Genomic DNA, 20,675 nt, shown 5'->3' on the forward strand with positions numbered 1-20,675 from the left:
TGAAAATACAAAGTAGGTTTACTTACTAACAGCATACTAATTTCACTGTTCTCTGAAGTATCATTATGAAACCACAGATTATTAAAGGTCACAATGCAATGCAAAATTTCTAAAGTGTACTCACAACAAACTTGGCAACATGGGGAACAGACCACGTGTTGCCAAGGCTGTTTTAAGCATGCTGCAGAATTTTCACTAGGAAGATATTACAAGGCCTCCATACAGTCCCAATCTCTCCTCATCTGGTTTCCATATTTTTGGAGTCATGAAGAAAGACGTTCATGGCTGTTGATTTTCTTTGGATGAAGAGATCCACAACTGGTTCTGCAGGCAACAGCAAACACTTTTCCCACGAAGGCACTGACCACCTTGTCTCATAGTGAGATACACATATTAACAATTATGGTGATTACTTATGAAACGACAAACAAATTCTTGTTTTCATTTGACTGTCCCTTATATGTTTCCAATAGCCTTGTTACAGTGGTAACACTGGTTCCTGTCATATCACTAAAGTTAAGTGCTGTGTTGGGCTTGGCTAGAGGGTCTGCAGAGTGCTGTTGGCAAGAGGGATGCACTCAGTCCTTGTGAGGCCAATTGGGGAGCTACTTGATTGAGAAGTAGCAACACCAGTCAAAAAACTGACAACAGCTGAGAGAGCAGTGTGCTGACCACATGCCCCTCCATACCTGCATTCAAGGCTGAGGATGACACAATGGTACTAGAACCTATGCCACACAGGGGAAGACTAATTCTGAAAGTAACCAGTACTTGAAGTTCAGCCAAGTACACTGTACAGTACGTGAGGGGTTTGAAATGTAGGAGGAATGTAAATGTAACAAGTGTTGTTGAACTATCACCAGAAGCAGCAGCATATGTCATAATGTGTAAGACGACGAGACTGACTGTACTTACGTTAGCTTTTTTTATTGTTGATAAGTAAATGTCAAAGTATTATTATAGCCATGCATTTTTGTTTTTGAATGATATGTGTATGAGAGAACCCCTGCAACGAACTACTGAAGTTAGAATGCCTGAGGAATGAATAGTCCAATATTCCACAATTTGTAGTTTTTAAAGTGATTTATTTGTTCGACAAATACAGGAAATGATATTATTCAAGTCTTTAATTTAGATTCATGCTGCAAAACTTACTTTCAGAATAAAGCAACTGTAAGAAGGTAAGCATCAGTAATATCTACTGTAATTCTCTTTGGATTTCAAATTCTCAGAGAGTGTAGCATCACCAGCATCGTTTGCACTCATCTGGGCTCCCAATCTTGCGAGTGCATCTGCCTTCTGGTTGCCTTCAATACCACTGTGTCCAGGAACATAATGCTGTAAGCAAAGAACATTATAGTGAACCTCCTCAAACAAAATATTCCAATTAAGCATTCCAATTGCTTGTCCTACACAGAACTCAGTACTTGCGAGTCAAGTGCCATCTATAGTTTCAGGATGTTGGTAATGGAACTCTCTCCAGTCAACCAATTAAGATAAATAAAACTCAACAGAAAATTGAGCTTCTTTTGTATATTTTTGGGGATAATATATAATATGGGGACAAACAAGTAAGCACAGCTATTGCAAAGGAACCAGTAACAATAGATGCAATTTGCTAGGTGGATACCTCAATCAATACATTCTTACTCAAAAACTTGCACTGTCAGTATTGTGCACCATACCATCGCAACATGTAGAAGGAATCAAGTTGTAAAACTTACCTGCAATGTTAAAATTTGTTTTATGTGCCATTCCACTGCCTACCTAAATGTTGAGTGGTTAACATCATTAATTCATTATTTGTATTACACCAAACATAAAGTGTAGTAGAAATAACAGAAAGTAAAAATAGAGGACATTTATCACACTACAATTAATGTGCATGATATCTGATTTTGTAATGAATTCTGTTAATCAAATATGAGAACATTTGCATAATCTATTTTGAGCAAGTCATTGTTTCCTGTCATTGGCGTGTAAGTATGTAAGTGCATTTTAATTTTTTCTGAGGTATAACACATTTCTTTTGCAGAGAATTCAATGATAAACATATCTACTAAATATTTATATTAGTTTTTTTCTGCCATTTAATGGAAGGAGTGAAGGTAACTATTCACAATTTGATTGTGTTTCATAGTCCAGGGTGATATTGGGTAATGAGTTGATACACATCATCTGCAACTAGTTCTTAGACCACAGATTCTCAATCTAGTCAGAAAATTAATAACATTATGTAGATGTGGTGCAGGAGATCTGTTTTCAGACATGTTTTGCATGATTCTTCCTATCTGTGAAGGCTGTTACTTATTACTTACACAGATTTCATCAAGTGTAATCACAATTAGTAAGACCCGTATCCCAGCAACTATTCCATGTTGCTACATTGTCACTATACAAAAATACTGCAGGACCACTATCTCAGGCAATTACAGCCTTCTGCTGGAACTTTTTGTGCTAACAATTGCACAGTATGTGGTTTACAATTATTAACTGTAATTTAAGTTTTTATGCTGAGAGATGGTGTAATACTGAATTTCTTTTATTTCCACTGTGAGATAATTCAGAAGAGTCAGATGTTTAAGCTGGTGATGATGACAATGATGATGATAATGATGACAACAATGACGATTATGTCCTGTTGTTTCCTGAGCTTTTGTCTACTCCAGGTAACATCATAAATTAGGACAGACAGTTTCGTAGAACAAATTGTCAACAATTATGTATCTCCTTATCCACCGACAGATGAAAACAATGTTGAGAATGAAATTGAAGTTTACAAACTAAATGGTGAAATAGGTCATTGTACAGTTTGTGACTGTTCGAAGGGATACATTTACCTTCATCTACTCAACGAAACCTACTATAAACTTTGCTTTGATAGACAATGAATATGTGCATGTTTAAAATCTATAAAAAGAAATTACTTTATTCTCTTTGTTACAATCAATATGTACTAGCTTTGAACGTACAATTAAAGTTATTTTTTTTAGAAACAATTGAAATTATGAGATATCTGGCACATTTAAAATTTATATTATTCATTATGGAATTTGGTACAATTTATTATGTTATTTCTGGATTCATTTAAAAATAGTTATATAAATTAATAGAAATTCATTTGTCAAGAAAATTTGTAAACCCTTTGGAATATTGTTATTACTGCAGAGTGAAGTAGTAGTGGGCATGCCTCAGTTGTGATTGGATATGTTTTTGTATTTTGGATGAACAATGTAATTTCAGCTGTGTTAATGTGAAAATGCAAAAGACAAGTATGATATAGAAAAAAATATGAGAGAATAACCTACAGTGAAAACAAAATTTAAGTTGGTTTAACTATGAGAACCTAAAATGCCAAAAATTTCAGCATCAAGAATCAGCCTGTAGACACGAAGAACCAGAGCCAACTATGAGAAAAGAAGAAAAGTAAAATGTTTATTGTAACTCTTACTCCTCTTGTATTTTTTGGGGGAAAAAGGCTTCAGCACCGAAAATAGTAGTGACAATAATGACAAATTGTGGGAGAGAGAGATTACAGGGTGATATTGTAAAGGGGTGGCAGTGTGTGCAAGGTGATGGACCTGATTTCCGTCCTTTATATGGGAAGATGGGATGCAGGTGACAGAGTATTAAAATCCTTGTGGTAAACTGCCAAAGCATTCACAGCAAAATGCTAGAAGCTTAGGCACTCATAAAAAGCTGTGAAGCTCACATAATACCTTAAATTGACAGCAGTGAGATTTTTGGGGAAAATTTGAGTGTATATTGAAAGGATAGGCAAATCGGAAATGTGGTGGTGTATTAGTCACAGTAGACAAGAAACTGGAATCATTTGAGATAGAAATTGAAGCTGCATGTGAGATTGTTAGAGCAAGGCTCAGTATCAAGGGTGTGCATAAAATGATCCATCTATTGCCCACCAGACTCATCTCCTGGTGTAATTGAAAATATGAGACAAGACCTCAGTTCACTTGTACATAATATCTCCAATCATACTGTAACCACTGGTAGAAACAGTCATCATCGAACAATTAAGTAGGAAAATTAAAATTTTGTTAGTGGCATGTGTGATAAGATGTACTGTCAAACATTACAAAATATTTTCTCTGAAAACTACCTGGAATAGATAGTTTTGAACCCCTCCCATGATGGAAATATATTGGGTCTAATGGCAACAAATAGACCTGACCTGTCCGCAGATGCCCTCATTGAACTGTTATCAGTGACCATGACGCAGTTGTGGCAACAATGATTACCAAAGTATAAAGGACAACTAAAACAAGCAGAAAGATATTCAGTAAACTAGATAAAAAATCAATTGCGTCATATCTCAATGAGGAACTTGAAACTTTCAGTACAGGGTAGGAGCATATAGAGGAACTATGGCTCAAGTTTAAAGGAATACTTGACAATGCACTGGGTGATATGTACCCAGTAGACCAGTTCATAATTGGAGGGAGCCTCAATGGTATACAGTCACTGTAAAGAAATTTCAAAAGAAACAGAGACTACTGCATAATAGGTGTAAAACAAAGCGTAAGCCTATTTATAGAGAGATGCTGCATGAAACATGTTTGGCTGTCAAGAGAGTGATGTGTGATGCCTTCAAATGGCTCCTGTAGCAGAATGTTGTTAAATGATCTTTCATAGAACCCAAAGAAATCCTTTTCATAAACATTCATGTTACCAATGTTAGTGTCCATTTCCTAGCAAATAAGACAGGATCTGAAATTGGAGGTGGAAAAACAAAACCTGAAATGCTTCACTCTGTTTTCAAATGTTTCTTAACAAAGGAGAACCTTAGACAAATTGCCCCAATTTAAATCTCGTATCATTGAAAAGTGGAATGAAATAAGTATTAGCTTCAGTTGCGTTAAGAAACAGCTGATATTGCTGAAATTGAACAAAGCACTAGGGTCCAGTGGAATCCCTGTCAGAGACTATACTGAATTTGCAGCTGAGTTAGCACCACTTCTATCTATAATCTATCACTGATCCCTCAAACAAAAAACTGTGCTCAGTTCTTGAAAAAAGTGCAGGTCATACCCATCTACAAGATCAGTAGAAGAAGCAATCCACAAAACTACCATTCAGTATCTGTGACATCAATTTGTTGTAGAATCTTAGAATGTATTCTGAGCTCAAACTTAATGAGGTTTCTTGAACAAAATGGTCTCAATGCCAACCAGCTTGGATTCCAAAAACATGGAACATGTGAAACCCAACTCGCACATTTCTTATGTGACATACTGAAAGCTTTAGATCAAGACAGTGAGGTAGATGCCATACTTCTTAATGTCTGAAAAGCATTTGACCAGTACCACACCCGTTCTTATTACCAAAGCATGATCATACAGCATGTCAAGTGAAATTTGTGATGGGATTGAAGACTTTTTGGAAGAGAGGATGCATCACATCATCTTGGATGGAGAGTCATCTTCAAATGTATAAGTAATTTCAGGTGTACCAGAGGGAAGTGTGGTGGAACCTTTGCTGTTCATGTTGTATATTAATGAACTTGCAGACAATATGAATAGTAACATCACACTTTCTGCAGATGATGCAGTTATCTATATATCAACCCATTACATGCAGTCTCCCATCCTTCATCAAAGACACCAACAACTTTCTCGAACGCCTTGAATCCTTACGCAATCTGTTACCCCCGGAAACCATCCTTGTAACCATTGATGCCACTTCCTTATACACAAATATTCCGCATGTCCAGGGCCACGCTGCAATGGAGCACTTCCTTTCATGCCGATCACCTGCCACCCTACCTAAAACTTCTTTCATCATTATCTTAGCCAGCTTCATCCTGACCCACAACTTCTTCACTTTCGAAGGCCAGACATACCAACAATTAAAGCGAACAGCCATGGGTACCAGGATGGCCCCCTCGTATGCCAACCTATTCGTGGGTTGCTTAGAGGAAGCCTTGTTGGTCACCCAGGCCTGCCAACCCAAAGTTTGGTACAGATTTATTGAAGACATCTTCATGATCTGGACTCACAGTGAAGAAGAACTCCAGAATTTCCTCTCCAACCTCAACTCCTTTGGTTCCATCAGATTCACCTGGTCCTACTCCAAATCCCATGCCACTTTCCTCGACATTGACCTCCATCTGTCCAATGGCCAGCTTCACACATCCATCCACATCAAACCCACCAACAAGCAACAGTACCTCCATTATGACAGCTGCCACCCATTCCACATCAAACAGTCCCTTCCCTACAGCCTAGGTCTTAGTGGCAAACGAATCTGCTCCAGTCCAGAATTCCTGAACCATTACACCAACAACCTGAAAACAGCTTTCGCATCTTGCAACTACCCTCCTGACCTGGTAGAGAAGCAAATAACCAGAGCCACTTCCTCATCCCCTCAAACCCAGAACCTCCCACAGAAGAACCCCAAAAGTGCCCAACTTGTAACAGGATACTTTCCGGGACTGGATCAGACTCTGAATGTGGCTCTCCAGCAGGGATACGACTTCCTCAAATCCTGCCCTGAAATGAGATCCATCCTGCATGAAATCCTCCCCACTCCACCAAGAGTTGTCTTTCCGCCATCCACCTAACCTTCGTAACCTCTTAGTTCATCCCAATGAAATCCCCAAACCACCTTCCCTACCCTCTGGCTCCTACCCTTGTAACCACCCCCAGTGTAAAACTTGTTCCATGTACCCTCCCACCACCACCTACTCAGTCCTGTAACCCGGAAGGTGTCCACGATCAAAGGCAGAGCCACGTATGAAAACACCCACATGATTTACCAACTGACCTGCCTACACTGTGAAGCTTTCTATGTGGGAATGGCCAGCAACAAACGGTCCATTCGCATGAATGGACACAGGCAGACAGTGTTTGTTGGTAATGAGGATCACCCTGTGGCTAAGCATGCCTGGGTGCACGGCCAGCACATCTTGGCACACTGTTACACCGTCCGGGTTATCTGGATACTTCCCACTAACACCAACCTGTCAGAACTCCAGAGATGGGAACTTGCCCTTCAGTATATCCTCTCTTCTCGTTACCCGCCAGGCCTCAACCTCCACTAATTTCAAGTGGCCGCTGCTCATACCTCACCTGTCATTCAATAACATCTTTGCCTCTGTACTTCCACCTCGACTGACATCTCTGCCCAAACTCTTTGCCTTTACAAATGTCTGCTTGTGTCTGTGTATGTGTGGATGGATATGTGTGTGTGTGTGTGTGTGTGTGTGTGTGTGTGTGTGTGTGCGCGCGCGCGCGCGCGATTATATACCTGTCCTTTTTTCCCCCTAAGGTAAGTCTTTCCGCTCCCGGGATTCGAATGACTCCTTACCCTTTCCCTTAAAACCCACATCCTTTCGTCTTTCCATCTCCTTCCCTCTTTCCTGACAAAGCAACCATTGGTTGCGAAAGCTTGAATTTTGTGTGTATGTTTGTGTGTCTATCAACCTGCCAGCACTTTCCATTGGTACGTCACATCATCTTTGTTTTTAGATATATTTTTCCCACGTGGAATGTTTCCCTCTATTATATTCATATCTATGAGGAAATCTTGATAGGATTTCAATGTGGTGCAAAGATTGGCAACTTGCTTTAAGTGCTCAGAAATGTAAAATTTTGCACCTCACAAAATGAAGAAACTTAGTATCCAATGACTGTCAAGGAGTCGCTATTGGAGTTAGCGAACTCATACAAATACATAGGTGTAACACTTTGTAGGTATATGAAATGGAATGATCATTAAGGCTTAGTGATGGGTACAGAAGGTGGTATACTTTGGTTTTTTGCTTGAATACTGGGGACATGCAATCATTCTACAAAGGAGATTGCTTACAAATCACTCATGCAACTGGCTTTAGAATATTGCTCAAGTGTGTGGGACCCAGACTAAATAGGACGAACAGTGGATATTGAACATATACAGAGCAGGGCAGCACAAATGGTCACAGTTTCGTGTGGTCCATGGGAGTGTGTCACAGAGATACTGAAGGAACTGGACTGTAAGATCTTGAAGATAGACATAAATTATCCCTAGTGAGTCTATCAACAAAATTTCAAGAACCAGCTGTAAATGATGACTCTAGGAATATGCTACGATCTCCCTATGTATTGTTCACATATGGATCTTGAGGATATAATTAGAATAGTAACTGCAAGCACAGAGGCATTCAAACAATTATTCTCCCTGTGCTCCATAGAGGAATGGAATGGGAAGAAATTCTAATAACTGGGATGTACCCTCTACCATGTACCTGACAGTGGTTTGCAGAGTACAGATGTAGATCTAGATGTAGATGCACCACGGCACAGGTAAGAGGACTTGTGAGCCCAGACATGCCAACACGAGCTGTTGTGAACTGGTTATTGGCAGTGGGAACTAGCACTCGCACAGCTAACCTGTGTTCCACTCATGCCACAGTATCAATGTGCACGGCTTCAACTGATGCGATCAGAGGATCATTTGGGAGATGGAATGCCATGCCATGCCTTCAGCAATAAAAGCAGATTCTGGCCACATGAAAGTGATTGTTGTTTGCCTGTACAATGTAGACCTAGTGAGCACTGTCTCACAGAATGCATTCATCCAAGACACACTTGCCCCACTCCATGCCTTATGATCTGGGGTGCAATAAGCTACAATTTTTGTGTATCCTTGTTGTTTCTGGAGAAGATACTAACCAGTGCTCGGTACATGCAGAATGTTGTTAGTCACATTCTTTTGCATATCTTGTAACAGGAAAGTGAGGTGTTGTTCCAACTGAGTAATGCTAACCCACACACTGCCCATGAACTCAATGTGCTCTGGTAGACATGCAGTAGCTTCCCTAGTGAGCAAAATCTCCAGACTTGTCTCCAATTGAGAATGTGTGGGCTATGATGGGACACGAATGTTCCGTCAACCAGCAACTCTTTCTTAATGACATGAGCTAGTCGAGCAGGTGTGGCATAATGTATCCCAGGACAGTATTTGCCGTCTGTACGATTGACTGGATGCCAGAGTCAGCACCTGCATTGCCACATATGGAGTCTACACCACAGGCTAATATATATGTTTAGCATGGGTTGCACCTGGTACCTCAGAACAGCGTGTGCTGTTGATCTGCAAATGTAAATATTTTATGTACTCCACATGCATTGTTGGACCAATAAATCTTGAGTGAATTGGATTCTGTGAGGGCGTAGTAATTTTTTCTCTTTCCTCTTAATGAGATTCAAGGAACCTGACATTGGGGTTGGGTGAGACAGAGAGAGAGATTTATAGATCATCAAAAAATACTGGTTTTATCCTAAGAAAAACAGATGAAATCATCATACAATGTAGATGTATGTTGAATAAGAAGGACCACGACATGGAATTTTTTGACTGTGGATGCCACTATACAAAGTGTTATGTTCACAGTGGAGATTTATATGCTATTTATTGAAAGTAGTAGAAAGGAAGTATAGGCTGTACTGTGGGCCATTGGCTTACTGTGTGAACAAGTTTACAGGTGAGGAATAGTTTCCTTATGAACATAATCAGTCTGGGGTAGTTCCAGTATAACAGGTTTCAGACCAATTTCCATAGCCACAGATTTTTTTACAGTGTTGGAATGTATAATTTATCAACCATTTATCTGTTTAATTTGAAAAATCTAGGAATAATTTTAGTATTATGAAAACCCTGTCAACAGTCAATGTCATAGGATCTGTAGAAAATATCTCCTTCTGGTGTTTGAGGCTAAGGGATTTGCTCAAGTGACCTTTTGCAGTCAAAGCATGACCTTCAGACTGTGTGCAATGAACAACATTTCTAGAAAAAATAGATTTCTATAGCATAAGAGATAACAGCCTTAAGCTATTAAAATCCTATCTACAGAACTGTAAGAAAGTTGTCTGTGTTGGCAAGAAAGTGTCCAATAGAGAATAAGTTAATGTAGAAGTTACACAGAGATATATGATGGCCCTTTTGTGTTCCTAATTAAGATTAATGACCTACCATTATTTACTTCATCAAGTACAGTACTATATGGAGATGATACTATTTTTCTTATCTGACATCGCTTTAAAACTTGTGTTGAAAAAGCAATTACTCAAGCATCCTACTGGTTTTGAGCAAATGGTTTCCTGTTGAATGAGAACTAAACTCAGCACATGGTTGTTACTCTAAAAGACAATCTTCCCTCAGATGATCCAATTAAAGTTTTTGGAGGTAAAATTTAGATGATAAATTGTCTTGGGGCCAACAAGTAAAATAATTAATGGTATGATGACTACAGGCACTTTTCTCAACTTTTTTCTTTCCTTTGGGGCAGCAAAGTATTTTGAAACTTTGCAACACTTCTACATGTGATCCTTTCCATAGATACGAGAAAGCAAACACACGTAGTGCGTACATTTTTTTGTCATGGAACGACTATGAGATACAATTTTACAAATTTATTACTCCAAAAATGACTTAGCAAAAAAAATTTATGTTCTACATGTTAGATTATTATTATTATTATTATTATTATTCTAGATATTAGACTAAACTACATTAAAAAATCTCACAGCTCATCTGACAAATATTCATGACATACCAATGTGCCACAACATGGTGGTTAAGAAACACTGGTCTATAGAAATTTATTCGTTTGGATAATTTATGAATTTCATATGTGAAATATATATTATAATGTTCTCTTTTTTTATTTTTCGTAATATCTACAAAATTTTGTGGGGAATGTCTAGTTGAGTGCATGACATGTAAATACTGCAGAAGTTTTAATTTATACAAAGAAGAAGTTGCATGTGCAAAATGTGGAGAAAATATACATTGTTACACCTTAAATGCAATATTTGCATTTGTACTCCATCTCACAGACTGTCAAAATCAGTTAACTGTTATGAATTCATGTAGTATATATTATTTAATGAGCTTTCACAAACTGTACTAGCTCTACTGAACAATCATCCAAACAAACTGATTAGTTTCCCACCTACTCTACGGTATAAAGGAATTTATTAATTTTAATATATTATAACATTAATAACTAACCTTATTAATTGTGTTGCACTATGTATGTGATGTCTGTTGCTGCAATGGCCCAGTGACAGTAAGTATTATTATTTCTTTCCTTTCTCAGACGTTATGTCTGGTCAAAAATGGAAAGTGACGCGGATCTTGATCAAGCATGACTTCCTTTTAACTGTAGGGTATATGTTACATTGTGTTTAGGACCTTTCGGGTAATTGAACATGTATCAATAATTACAGATTTCTGTAGTTGTATATACAAGTTTGGATGTAGCTATATTGCGTTGATGTACTGGTGGATATTGTGTGGTATGACTCCTGTAGTTGATAGTATACTTGGTATAATGTCAACTTTATACTGATGCCACATGTCCTTGACTTCCTCAGCCAGTTGGATATATTTTTCAGTTTTTTCTCCTGCTGTCTTCTGTATATTTGTTGTATTGGGTATGGAGGTTTCGATTAGTTGTGTTAATTTCTTCTTTTTTTGGTGAGTATGATGTCAGGTTTGTTATGTGGTGTTGTTTTATCTGTTATAATGGTTCTGTTCCAGTATAATTTGTATTTGTCGTTCTCCAGTACATTTTGTGATGCATACTTGTATGTGGGAACGTGTTGTTTTATTAGTTTATGTTGTGTGGCAAGTTGTTGATGTATTATTTTTGCTACATTGTCATGTTTTCTGGTGTATTCTGTATTTGCTAGTATTGTACATCAGCTTGTGATGTGATCTGCTGTTCCTATTTGTTGTTTGCAAAGTCTGCATTTATCTGTTGTGGTATTGGGATTTTTAATAATATGCTTACTGTAATATCTGGTCTTTATTGTTTGATCCTGTATTGCAATCATGAATCCTTCCGTCTTACTGTATATATTGCCTTTTCGTAGCCATCTGTTGGATGCATCTTGATCGATGTGTGGCTGTGTTAGATGATACGGGTGCTTGCCATGTAGTGCTTTCTTTTTTCAATTTACTTTCTTTGTATCTTTTGATGTTATGTGATCTAAAGGGTTGTAGAAGTGGTTATGAAATTGCAATGGTGTAGCTGATGTACTTAAATGACTGACTGCTTTGTGTATTTTGCTAGTTTCTGCTCGTTCTATAAAGAATTTTCTTAAATTTTCTACCTGTCCATAATGAAGGTTTTTTATGTCAATAAATCCCCTTCCTCCTCCCTTTTTCACTACTCCAAATGAATAGGTCAATCTTGGTATAGCATAAGTATTTATAGCTTTTGTCTTGTTTCTTGCTGTCAATTCTGTTTTCAGTATTTTTGTTAGTCTTCGTCTATATTTTTCTTTTAGTTCTTCTTTAATACTTGTATTATCTATCCCTATTTTTTGCCTGTATCCTAGATATTTATAGGCATCTGTTTTTTCCATTGCTTCTATGCAGTCGCTGTGGCTATCCAATAAGTAATCTTCTTGTTTAGTGTGTTTTCCCTTGACTATGCTATTTTTCTTACATTTGTCTGTTCCAAAAGCCATATTTATATCATTGCTGAATACTTCTGTTATCTTTAGTAATTGGTTGAGTTGTTGATTTGTTGCTGCCAGTAGTTTTAGATCATACATGTATAGCAAAGGTGTGATTTTGTGTTGGTATGTTCCAGTAATATTATATCCATAATTTGTATTATTTAGCATGTTGGATAGTGGGGTCAGAGCAAGGCAGAACCAGAAAGGACTTAATGAGTCTCCTTGGTATATTCCACGCTTAATCTGTATTGGCTGTGATGTGATATTATTTGAATTTGTTTGGATATTAAGTGTGGTTTTCCAATTTTTCATTACTATTTTTAGGAACTGTATCAATTTAGGATCTACTTTGTATATTTCCAATATCTGTAGTAACTATGAGTGGGGTACACTATCAAAAGCTTTTTGGTAATCAATGTATGCGTAGTGTAGTGACCTTTGTTTAGTTTTAGCTTGATATGTCACCTCTGCATCTATTATCAGTTACTCTTTACATCCTCGTGCTCCTTTGCAGCAGCCTTTTTGTTCTTCATTTATAATTTTGTTCTGTGTTGTATGTGTCATTAATTTCTGTGTAACGACTGAAGTTAATATTTTGTATACTGTTGGTAGGCATGTTATGGGTCAATATTTTGCTGGGTTTGCTGTGTCTGCTTGATCTTTAGGTTTCATATAAGTTATTCCTTGTGTAAGTGTATCAGGGACTGTGTATGGGTCTGCAATGTAACTGTTAAATAATTTAGTTAGATGTAAATGTGTTGAAGTGAACTTCTTTAGCCAGAAATTTGCTATTTTATCTTTTCCAGGGGCTTTCCAATTGTGCATAGAATTAATTTCTCGGGTGACTTCATGTTGCAAGGTTACCACTTCAGGCATTTGTGGTAACATCTTGTATGTGCCTGTTTCTGCTTGTATCCACTGTGCATGTCTGTTATGTTGTACCTGGTTTGACCATATGTTGCTCCAGAAGTGTTCCGTGTCTGTTATGTTTGGTGGATTGTCTATTTTAATTTGTGTGTTATCTATTGTCTGATAAAATTTCTTTTGGTCTGTGTTAAATTTTTGGTTTTGTTTCCTTATATTTTCACTTTTTTTTGTATCTTTCAAGTCGTTTGGCAAACGCTTGTAATTTCTGCTTCCTTTCATCTAATTGCTCTGTCGCTTCTTGTTGTGAGATTTTACCTAACCTTTTTCGTTTTTTGTCTGATATTTCATTTCTTATAAATTGTGTTAGCTGTCTGATGTCTTTTCTCGGTTTTTCTATTCTGATCTGTAGCCTATGTTGCCATGCTGGTTTTGTGGGTTTCTTCTGTGTGTTGGTTGTTTCTGATCTCTGCCTAGTGTGTATATTTAGTGTAGTGAGTGCTCCTATATAAACCAGTAGTTGTAACTCTTCCATAGTTGTATTTTCATTTATTTTGTTGTGTATGACTGTGTTGATAGTTGTTATTGTTGTTTTGACTTGTGGGTTATTTGAGGGTCCATGCAAGAATGGTCTAATGTGTGTATTTGTGTCTTTGTATTCTATATGTGTCAGCTGAAATTTTTCTTCTATATCTATTATATTATTATTATTATTATTATTATTCCTGTTCAATCATAATATTTACTGTGTCTCATGTGAATGTCACCAGTAAACACTTTTGAAGAGACCTCCCAGGTAAATCATTTATGCAGATCAAGAACAGTAGTGAGCCAAGGTCCAATACTGGCAGAACACTATAGTTAGTGTTTCTCCACTCTGAATTTAGTCTTATACCTTTTATTTCATCAATGTTAAATTAAACAATCTCTTCTTAGCATATGATACTTTGAGCCCAGATGTTAGCCACCCTTCACCTTGGTTTTCACTGTAATTGTTCATGTTTTGTGACAGAAAACTGGAATTCAGTGGGATCTAATAATATTTTTAGAAAATAATCAGTTACCCATCTACTGTGCACCCTTGGTAGCCTACTTCCTAATGTCCATTCATTAATTTCTCTCTGAATAGCCTGACTGAATCATTGTTTATAATTTTGTGCAATTATACTTTTCTTTTCTTAGCTAAAACTGATTGATGGGTATTCTTTATTGCTGCCATTTGACTGTAATGGTCAGATGAACAACTTATTAAGGGTTCAAATATATATCATGTAACACAGTTTGCTAGGTAACACTTTACATTTATAATGTTCAAATTAAGTGTATCTGGGAATATATTTGAAGTGCTGGAGAAAATTGCAAAGGTTTCTTTCCCATTGGTAAAAATTGATTTGTTATTTTGTAACACTCCATTCCTAATCTTCTACCTGAAAGTTTAATCATACAAAACATATCTTTTTATTTACTAAAGGTGGATGACTCACAAGCTTTTAGAACCTGAATTTATGTTTGGGTAAGAGAGAAGAGGAAAGTAAGACAGAAATTTCAATACTTATCCCTGCATAATCATTGACTATTTAATTTCCAATTGCATCTCTTACAATGCCTTAGAAAGTACAGCTACCTTAGAAACTATAGCTACAATAAGACATAAGGCAGATTCTATTTACCCATCTGATTTCCATTCCACTGTCCGTTATTGCATCATATAGTACTTTGTAATCTTCTTGATTCTGGGCCCAGCTACCACCTGCCTCTAAAGTACAGCCAGCCTTGCTCCAGTGAGATGCACTCTTTACCAAAAATTCAGAATCTGTTTTTATGCATAGCTTTTTTATACCTGTAAATCAGAGATGGGAAAGTTACTTTTTGGAAGTAACTAAGTTGTAGTTATTGTTACTTTCCAGGAAAAGTAATTTATGTTAGTTATAGTTATAGTTACTACACATCAAACGTAACTATATCAGGTAATTGTAGCTCGTCTGTAAACAAATGATTAACCCTGTTCACATAGAAAGGAAACCTCCATAAATGTCAATCAATAATTAAACATTTTGTCTAGTCTACAGCCTTTTTTATCTCAATGCATTTCAGTCAAACTGCTTGTTCGTTTTCAACAGAAGTTGTATTTCGAATGTTTCATCTCCCAATTTGCCCCTCATTGCACTCATCACTATACCTCCTATACTGAAAACTCACTCTACAGATGTACTACTGAATTTGCCTGTATTATATTCAGTTATGAGTGTCTTGATTACAGGAAAAAACATTGATCACCTGTACATCTGTTGAAGAGTTTGGTAAAAATTGTTAAAGATTCTGTTGAGACATGAGGCTAGTGTATTTGAGTGTTGCAAAACACAATAACTGTCAAAAAATTGAAAAAATGAGATAGTGGTCTTCAATTTACCATTAGCTGCAAGAAGAATAACACTTTCATTTCTGAAACCAGCTATAACACCTTTGAAATTAGAGCAGAAATTTGTAGACTGTTGCAAAAATTGTTAATGTGAGTTGGATGAGGATGCAAGACCTGCTAAGTGTATGATGTCATGTTTACTTTTGCAATACATGCTAAAACCATTGAAACATGATGTCCATCATTACAGTTGCGGATGCAAGAGCTGTTATTTCAAGCTCCATAAGGATTACAAAGAGCATGAAAAAATGGTATATTGTTGCACGTAGTTATGAAGATTGTATTTACTTTCAGAGTTAATTTGGCCATACTGCTTTCCTTGACAAATGAGCTGCACGATTTTTCCCATTAATTATGAAGGAATTCTGACTTTTTAGGTTGTGTGTGCTGATGTCAAAATGGGTGTTCCTCCTTCAGTTTTTGTGAATTTTACAAAAATATATGAGACTGGATATGGTGCATCAAGTCTGCATAACTACAGTGTTGAGGAAGGAGATAAAATTAATCCAGAGAATGGTTTCAGTGAAAAAGAAGTTGTGATTTTTGAGACAAACTTGTGACGTCTGGAAAGAGAGAGATTTACAGGGCACTGTAAAAGGACAGAAAATAAGAGAGCAAGATGAGATTAAGAATGTAAAGGCTCCTATGAACTTATTGATGACAATCTAATGATTATTTAATTCGGAGATAGTAATGCATTGGTTTAACACTGATCTGTTAGTATAGATTTGTTTTCAACAAAATGGATATTTACTTTGTTTTACCAAGAGAAGAGAAAATGCAGTAAAAAATGTGAGGGACTGCAGAGCAGCATTTGCGGGTATTATTCAGATTGATAGAGGCAGATAACGCAGACTGTGTCAAAAGTATTTTGAGACTCCCACTGAATCAAGGGTAGGTGACAGGTGAACACACAAATATGAAATGAAGAAAGAGGCTGTAATTCAGTACATCAAAGAGTTGAAATCACTTCAAAGCCACGATTCCAGGAGCAAGAACTGCAACCGACAGTATATTCATAGCGAGCTCAGTGTACACAAAATTTAGTCTCTGTGCAATGAAGAAAACTCAGAGTAGCTCCATGTCATATATGGCTATTACAGAATGGTATTCAATAACAATTTTAATATTGGCTTTGGAATCCCATGTGTATACAAATGTTCAACATGAAATGACAAGTTTCAGAGACTTTACTGGTTCCATACATATACGATTTAATTATATAGATTGAAGCAGTGAGTGAAAATTTGTACCAAGACTGAGAATTGAACCCAGGTCTCCTGCTTACTAGGAAGGTGCATTGGCTACTAAGCCGCCTTGACACAGTGGTTTATACAAATGGACAGATTACCCTGGCATGCCTCGCTTCTCGATCCAAATTCTCACTACTGCCCAGTCTACTTAAAATTCCCCCTTACAGATGAGCAGAATTGCCAAGGCTCTCTATGTTCTGTAATAGCACCTCGGCATTGAATGTAAATGGGGGATCCAGGGTGAAACCCATGTGCAGGTACTTATAGAAATGAAATGATTTCTTGTACATAGATTGTAGCAGCGAGTGAACATTTATACCCAGGCAAAGAATCAAACCTAGGTCTTCTGCATACTAGACAGGTGCATTAGCCCCTGAGCCTATGAAATTGTGTTATTTCATTTGTATAAGTACTTGCACCTGGATTTCAGGCTGAATCCCCCAGTCAAATGGCTCTGAGCACTATGGGACTTAACTTCTGAGGTCACCAAGCCCCTAGAACTTAGAACTACTTAAACCTAACTAACCTCAGGACATCACACACATCCATGCCTGAGGCAGGATTCAAACCTGCGACCGTAGTGGTCGCGCAGTTCCAGACTGTAGCACCTAGAACCGCTCGGCCACCCCAGCCGGCAATCCCCCAGTCACATTCAAAGCTGAGGTGCTATCAAAAAACATGGAGAGTCCTGGCAATTCTGTTCATGTGTAAGGGGGAATTTAAAGTAGACTTGGGGTGGGGAGGGGGGGGGGGGGGTGAGGATTTGGATTGAAGAGAGAGGCTTGCCAGGGTAATCTATGCAGTTGTGTGAACTGCTGTGCCGAGGTGTGTAAGTGGTTAACACACTTGCCAAGTAAGCAGGAAAGATCCGGTTTCGATTCCTAGCCTTGGTACAAATTTTCACTTGCTGCTTCAGGCTGTCTGTATGAGACCAGGAAAGTCTCTGAAATTGCATTATTTCATTTATACAAGTACTTGCACCTGGGTTTCAGGCTGTATTCCCCATTTACGTTCCATGCTGAGTTGCTATTACAGAACATAGAGCCTTGACAATTCTGTTCATGTGTGAGGGGGAATTTAAAGTAGTCTGGGGTGGCAGCGAGAATTTGGATCAAGGAGAGATGCATGTCAGGGTAATCTGTGCAGTTGTGTGAACCGCTGTGCCAAGGTGGCTTAGTGGCCAATACACCTGCCCCATAGGTAGGAGACCTGGGTTATTTTCACTCACCACTTCAATCTATATACATAAAATGTTCCACGTGCTCATCCACTAAGAATAGAATTGAAGCCAAGAAGATGCCTTCAGACAGACATGAATTACAATTGCAGCTTAAAGTTCTCAAGCTCACAAGATGGTTTTGCAAATGGTCTACTCATTTTGTCTCTCAAAGAAGAAAAAAAATCTACCTCCTCATAATCAAGTACTCCTTCTTCTTCTCTGGCAATGTCTGTAACTGCTGTTTGTTAGCAGCATGGCTTCCACCATATAAGCCCTAGCTACACAGGCATGTGGCTGACCCATCCAGTTGGTTTTGAACTTTAGTTGGAACCACATAAAAACATGATGAAATGAATGTTAACATTAGAGAGTGCATGTTATTCACAAGTGATGTGTCATTTGCCTGCAGTATACTCATTGTTGCATATATAATTTCCAAATAAAAATGTTATGAATGAATGAATAAGAATTAAATGCAGTAATGGCACCACAAATTATAATTCAGACAGCAGACTTTTCTATGTGAATTTTATAATATTATGCACACATGATAATTATTAATTGTAGCCATATCGTTGACTAAGTGATGTGACAAACAGGAAGATGGAGAAACATACAGAAACAAAATGCCAATAAAGTATGGTGTTCTGCTGGGCTGCGGGAAGAAAATGTGTCATCAGCAGCTGCAGCAAAAGGTTTCCAACAAGTATGATGCGCTCATTCGTGAAAAGATTAAAAAAAAAAAATTTGGTCGGCATTATGCTGTCTTGAGATTCCCGTAACGAAATATGTTACATACTATAAAAAAAGGTAATGACACTTTCGTTACATCATTACTGATAAAAACAATTTAGTTAAATTAAGGTTACATCCTTTATGGAAGTAATAATGCTGTTACTGACTGTTACCAATGAAAAGTAACTGTTACTAGTAATGCTGTTAGAAGTAACACATTACTCCCCAACTCTACTATAAACATATATTAAATGTCAACAGTCAATTAAGAAATAAATGAAAAAAGTTACCTCAAGTTAAGAATTCCTGACATTAATCTGCAATTAAAGTGTGTGTGCCATGAAAAAATAAATATCTTATTAAAACCAGAGGACATCAAATAGTTGAATATATTTAGTGACCTAATAGCATCATAGGACAGAATGATTTGACATGAAAATAAACCAGAGACTAATGAGTCAAAAAATCTACTAACTGAGTGGAACAGAGTGATAGTCACACAGCAAATGTAAAATTTTTGTCAACAAGAAGGAACAGGGTGAGAGAAGAAAGTGGGACTGTGCCAAATAAACAAAACCTAGGCTCTGAATGCTTAAGTATTTCAGTTTTCTGCATGTGTTAATATTTTGTGTTGTTACTTCAGTGTAATGAAGTTACAGAGTGACAGATATAGGTCTGACAAACCTAAAGTTATAACTACAAATACTGTTGACATAATAAGCGGAATATACAGCATGCCACACTTCTGGTCAAATGTGACTGGAGAGGATTGTTACACACACAAAAGGTAAAGATTTGTAATATACAATACTGAGCCAAATAATTATCAACTACAAAATAAGTGCTAAGAGTCCTGTGAACAAAAATAATGAATTCCAACAGTGATTCCCAACCTGGGGGGCCATGCAAACCTCGTGGGAGGGGATACTGATATTTATGGACAGGGCCGGGAGGGTGAGGGGGGGGGGGGGGGGGGTGATGCACAGCCAGCTCAGAATAAAGCAGAAACATGCAGTTCCCCAAATCAAAAATTTTATTGTCTTATAACAGTTAGTGAATGCATTTATGTAGAGTTGACAACATCAATTTTGCTTCATATGTCAGCGAGTAATTGTTGACACAACATATTCTTTAGTCTGCACTGTGCATTCTCAACTCAGTATTATGCCTGTTGTAGTCTGTAGAAGTAAACAGTAGTCTTATTGGTTTTGTACAATGAGTGAAACTTTCTGCTAGAAGAAAATTGTAAAATGAAGCATACATCAAATATTATTGAAAAAGACAATGTCCAACCACCACAGTGTCATTGTAGCCTGTGCATCTGGAATGTCATCTAATAACAGCTTACATGGTGTTGGAAAATAAACAAAAAACGTTTTTGTTAGAAGAAGATATCCTTTAAATCTGTTGGTATCTTTCAGCAGGAAAATGAGAAAGCTATCGAAGCATTGTATGAAATTTCTCTCTCAACAGCAAAACATAAAACCTGCTAATGAGAAATTAATCAAATATTCTATTCTTAAAGCAACCAGAATTGTTTTTGGAGAAGACAGTCATCAAAAAAATGGGCAACATACCTCTTTCAATCAACAATGTGTAACATAGGATCAAAACCATCATACAGTATGCATTAGATGCGTATGTGCCAAGCAAGATCATAAGAGGTGGAAAAGAGCCACCATGGTACAACAACCAAGTTAGCAAACTGCTGTGGAAGC

General features: G+C 37.4%; 1 protein-coding gene across 1 annotated transcript in view; it reads right to left on the reverse strand.

The window, feature by feature from the left end:
* Positions 1-1,064: 1,064 nt before the first annotated feature.
* The window catches only part of LOC126365949 (ribonuclease H1-like), a 55,029-nt gene continuing 35,418 nt past the window's right edge, over positions 1,065-20,675 (reverse strand). The window contains exons 3-4 of the mRNA XM_050008733.1: positions 15,002-15,171; positions 1,065-1,338 (exon numbers count right to left, since the gene is read on the reverse strand). Of these exons, the coding sequence (XP_049864690.1) occupies positions 1,189-1,338; positions 15,002-15,171 (320 nt within the window). The 3' untranslated portion in view covers positions 1,065-1,188. The remainder of the gene's footprint in view (positions 1,339-15,001; positions 15,172-20,675) is intronic.

This window comes from Schistocerca gregaria, chromosome 4 (genome assembly GCF_023897955.1).
Source record: "Schistocerca gregaria isolate iqSchGreg1 chromosome 4, iqSchGreg1.2, whole genome shotgun sequence".
In the NCBI taxonomy this organism is placed as follows: domain Eukaryota; kingdom Metazoa; phylum Arthropoda; class Insecta; order Orthoptera; family Acrididae; genus Schistocerca; species Schistocerca gregaria.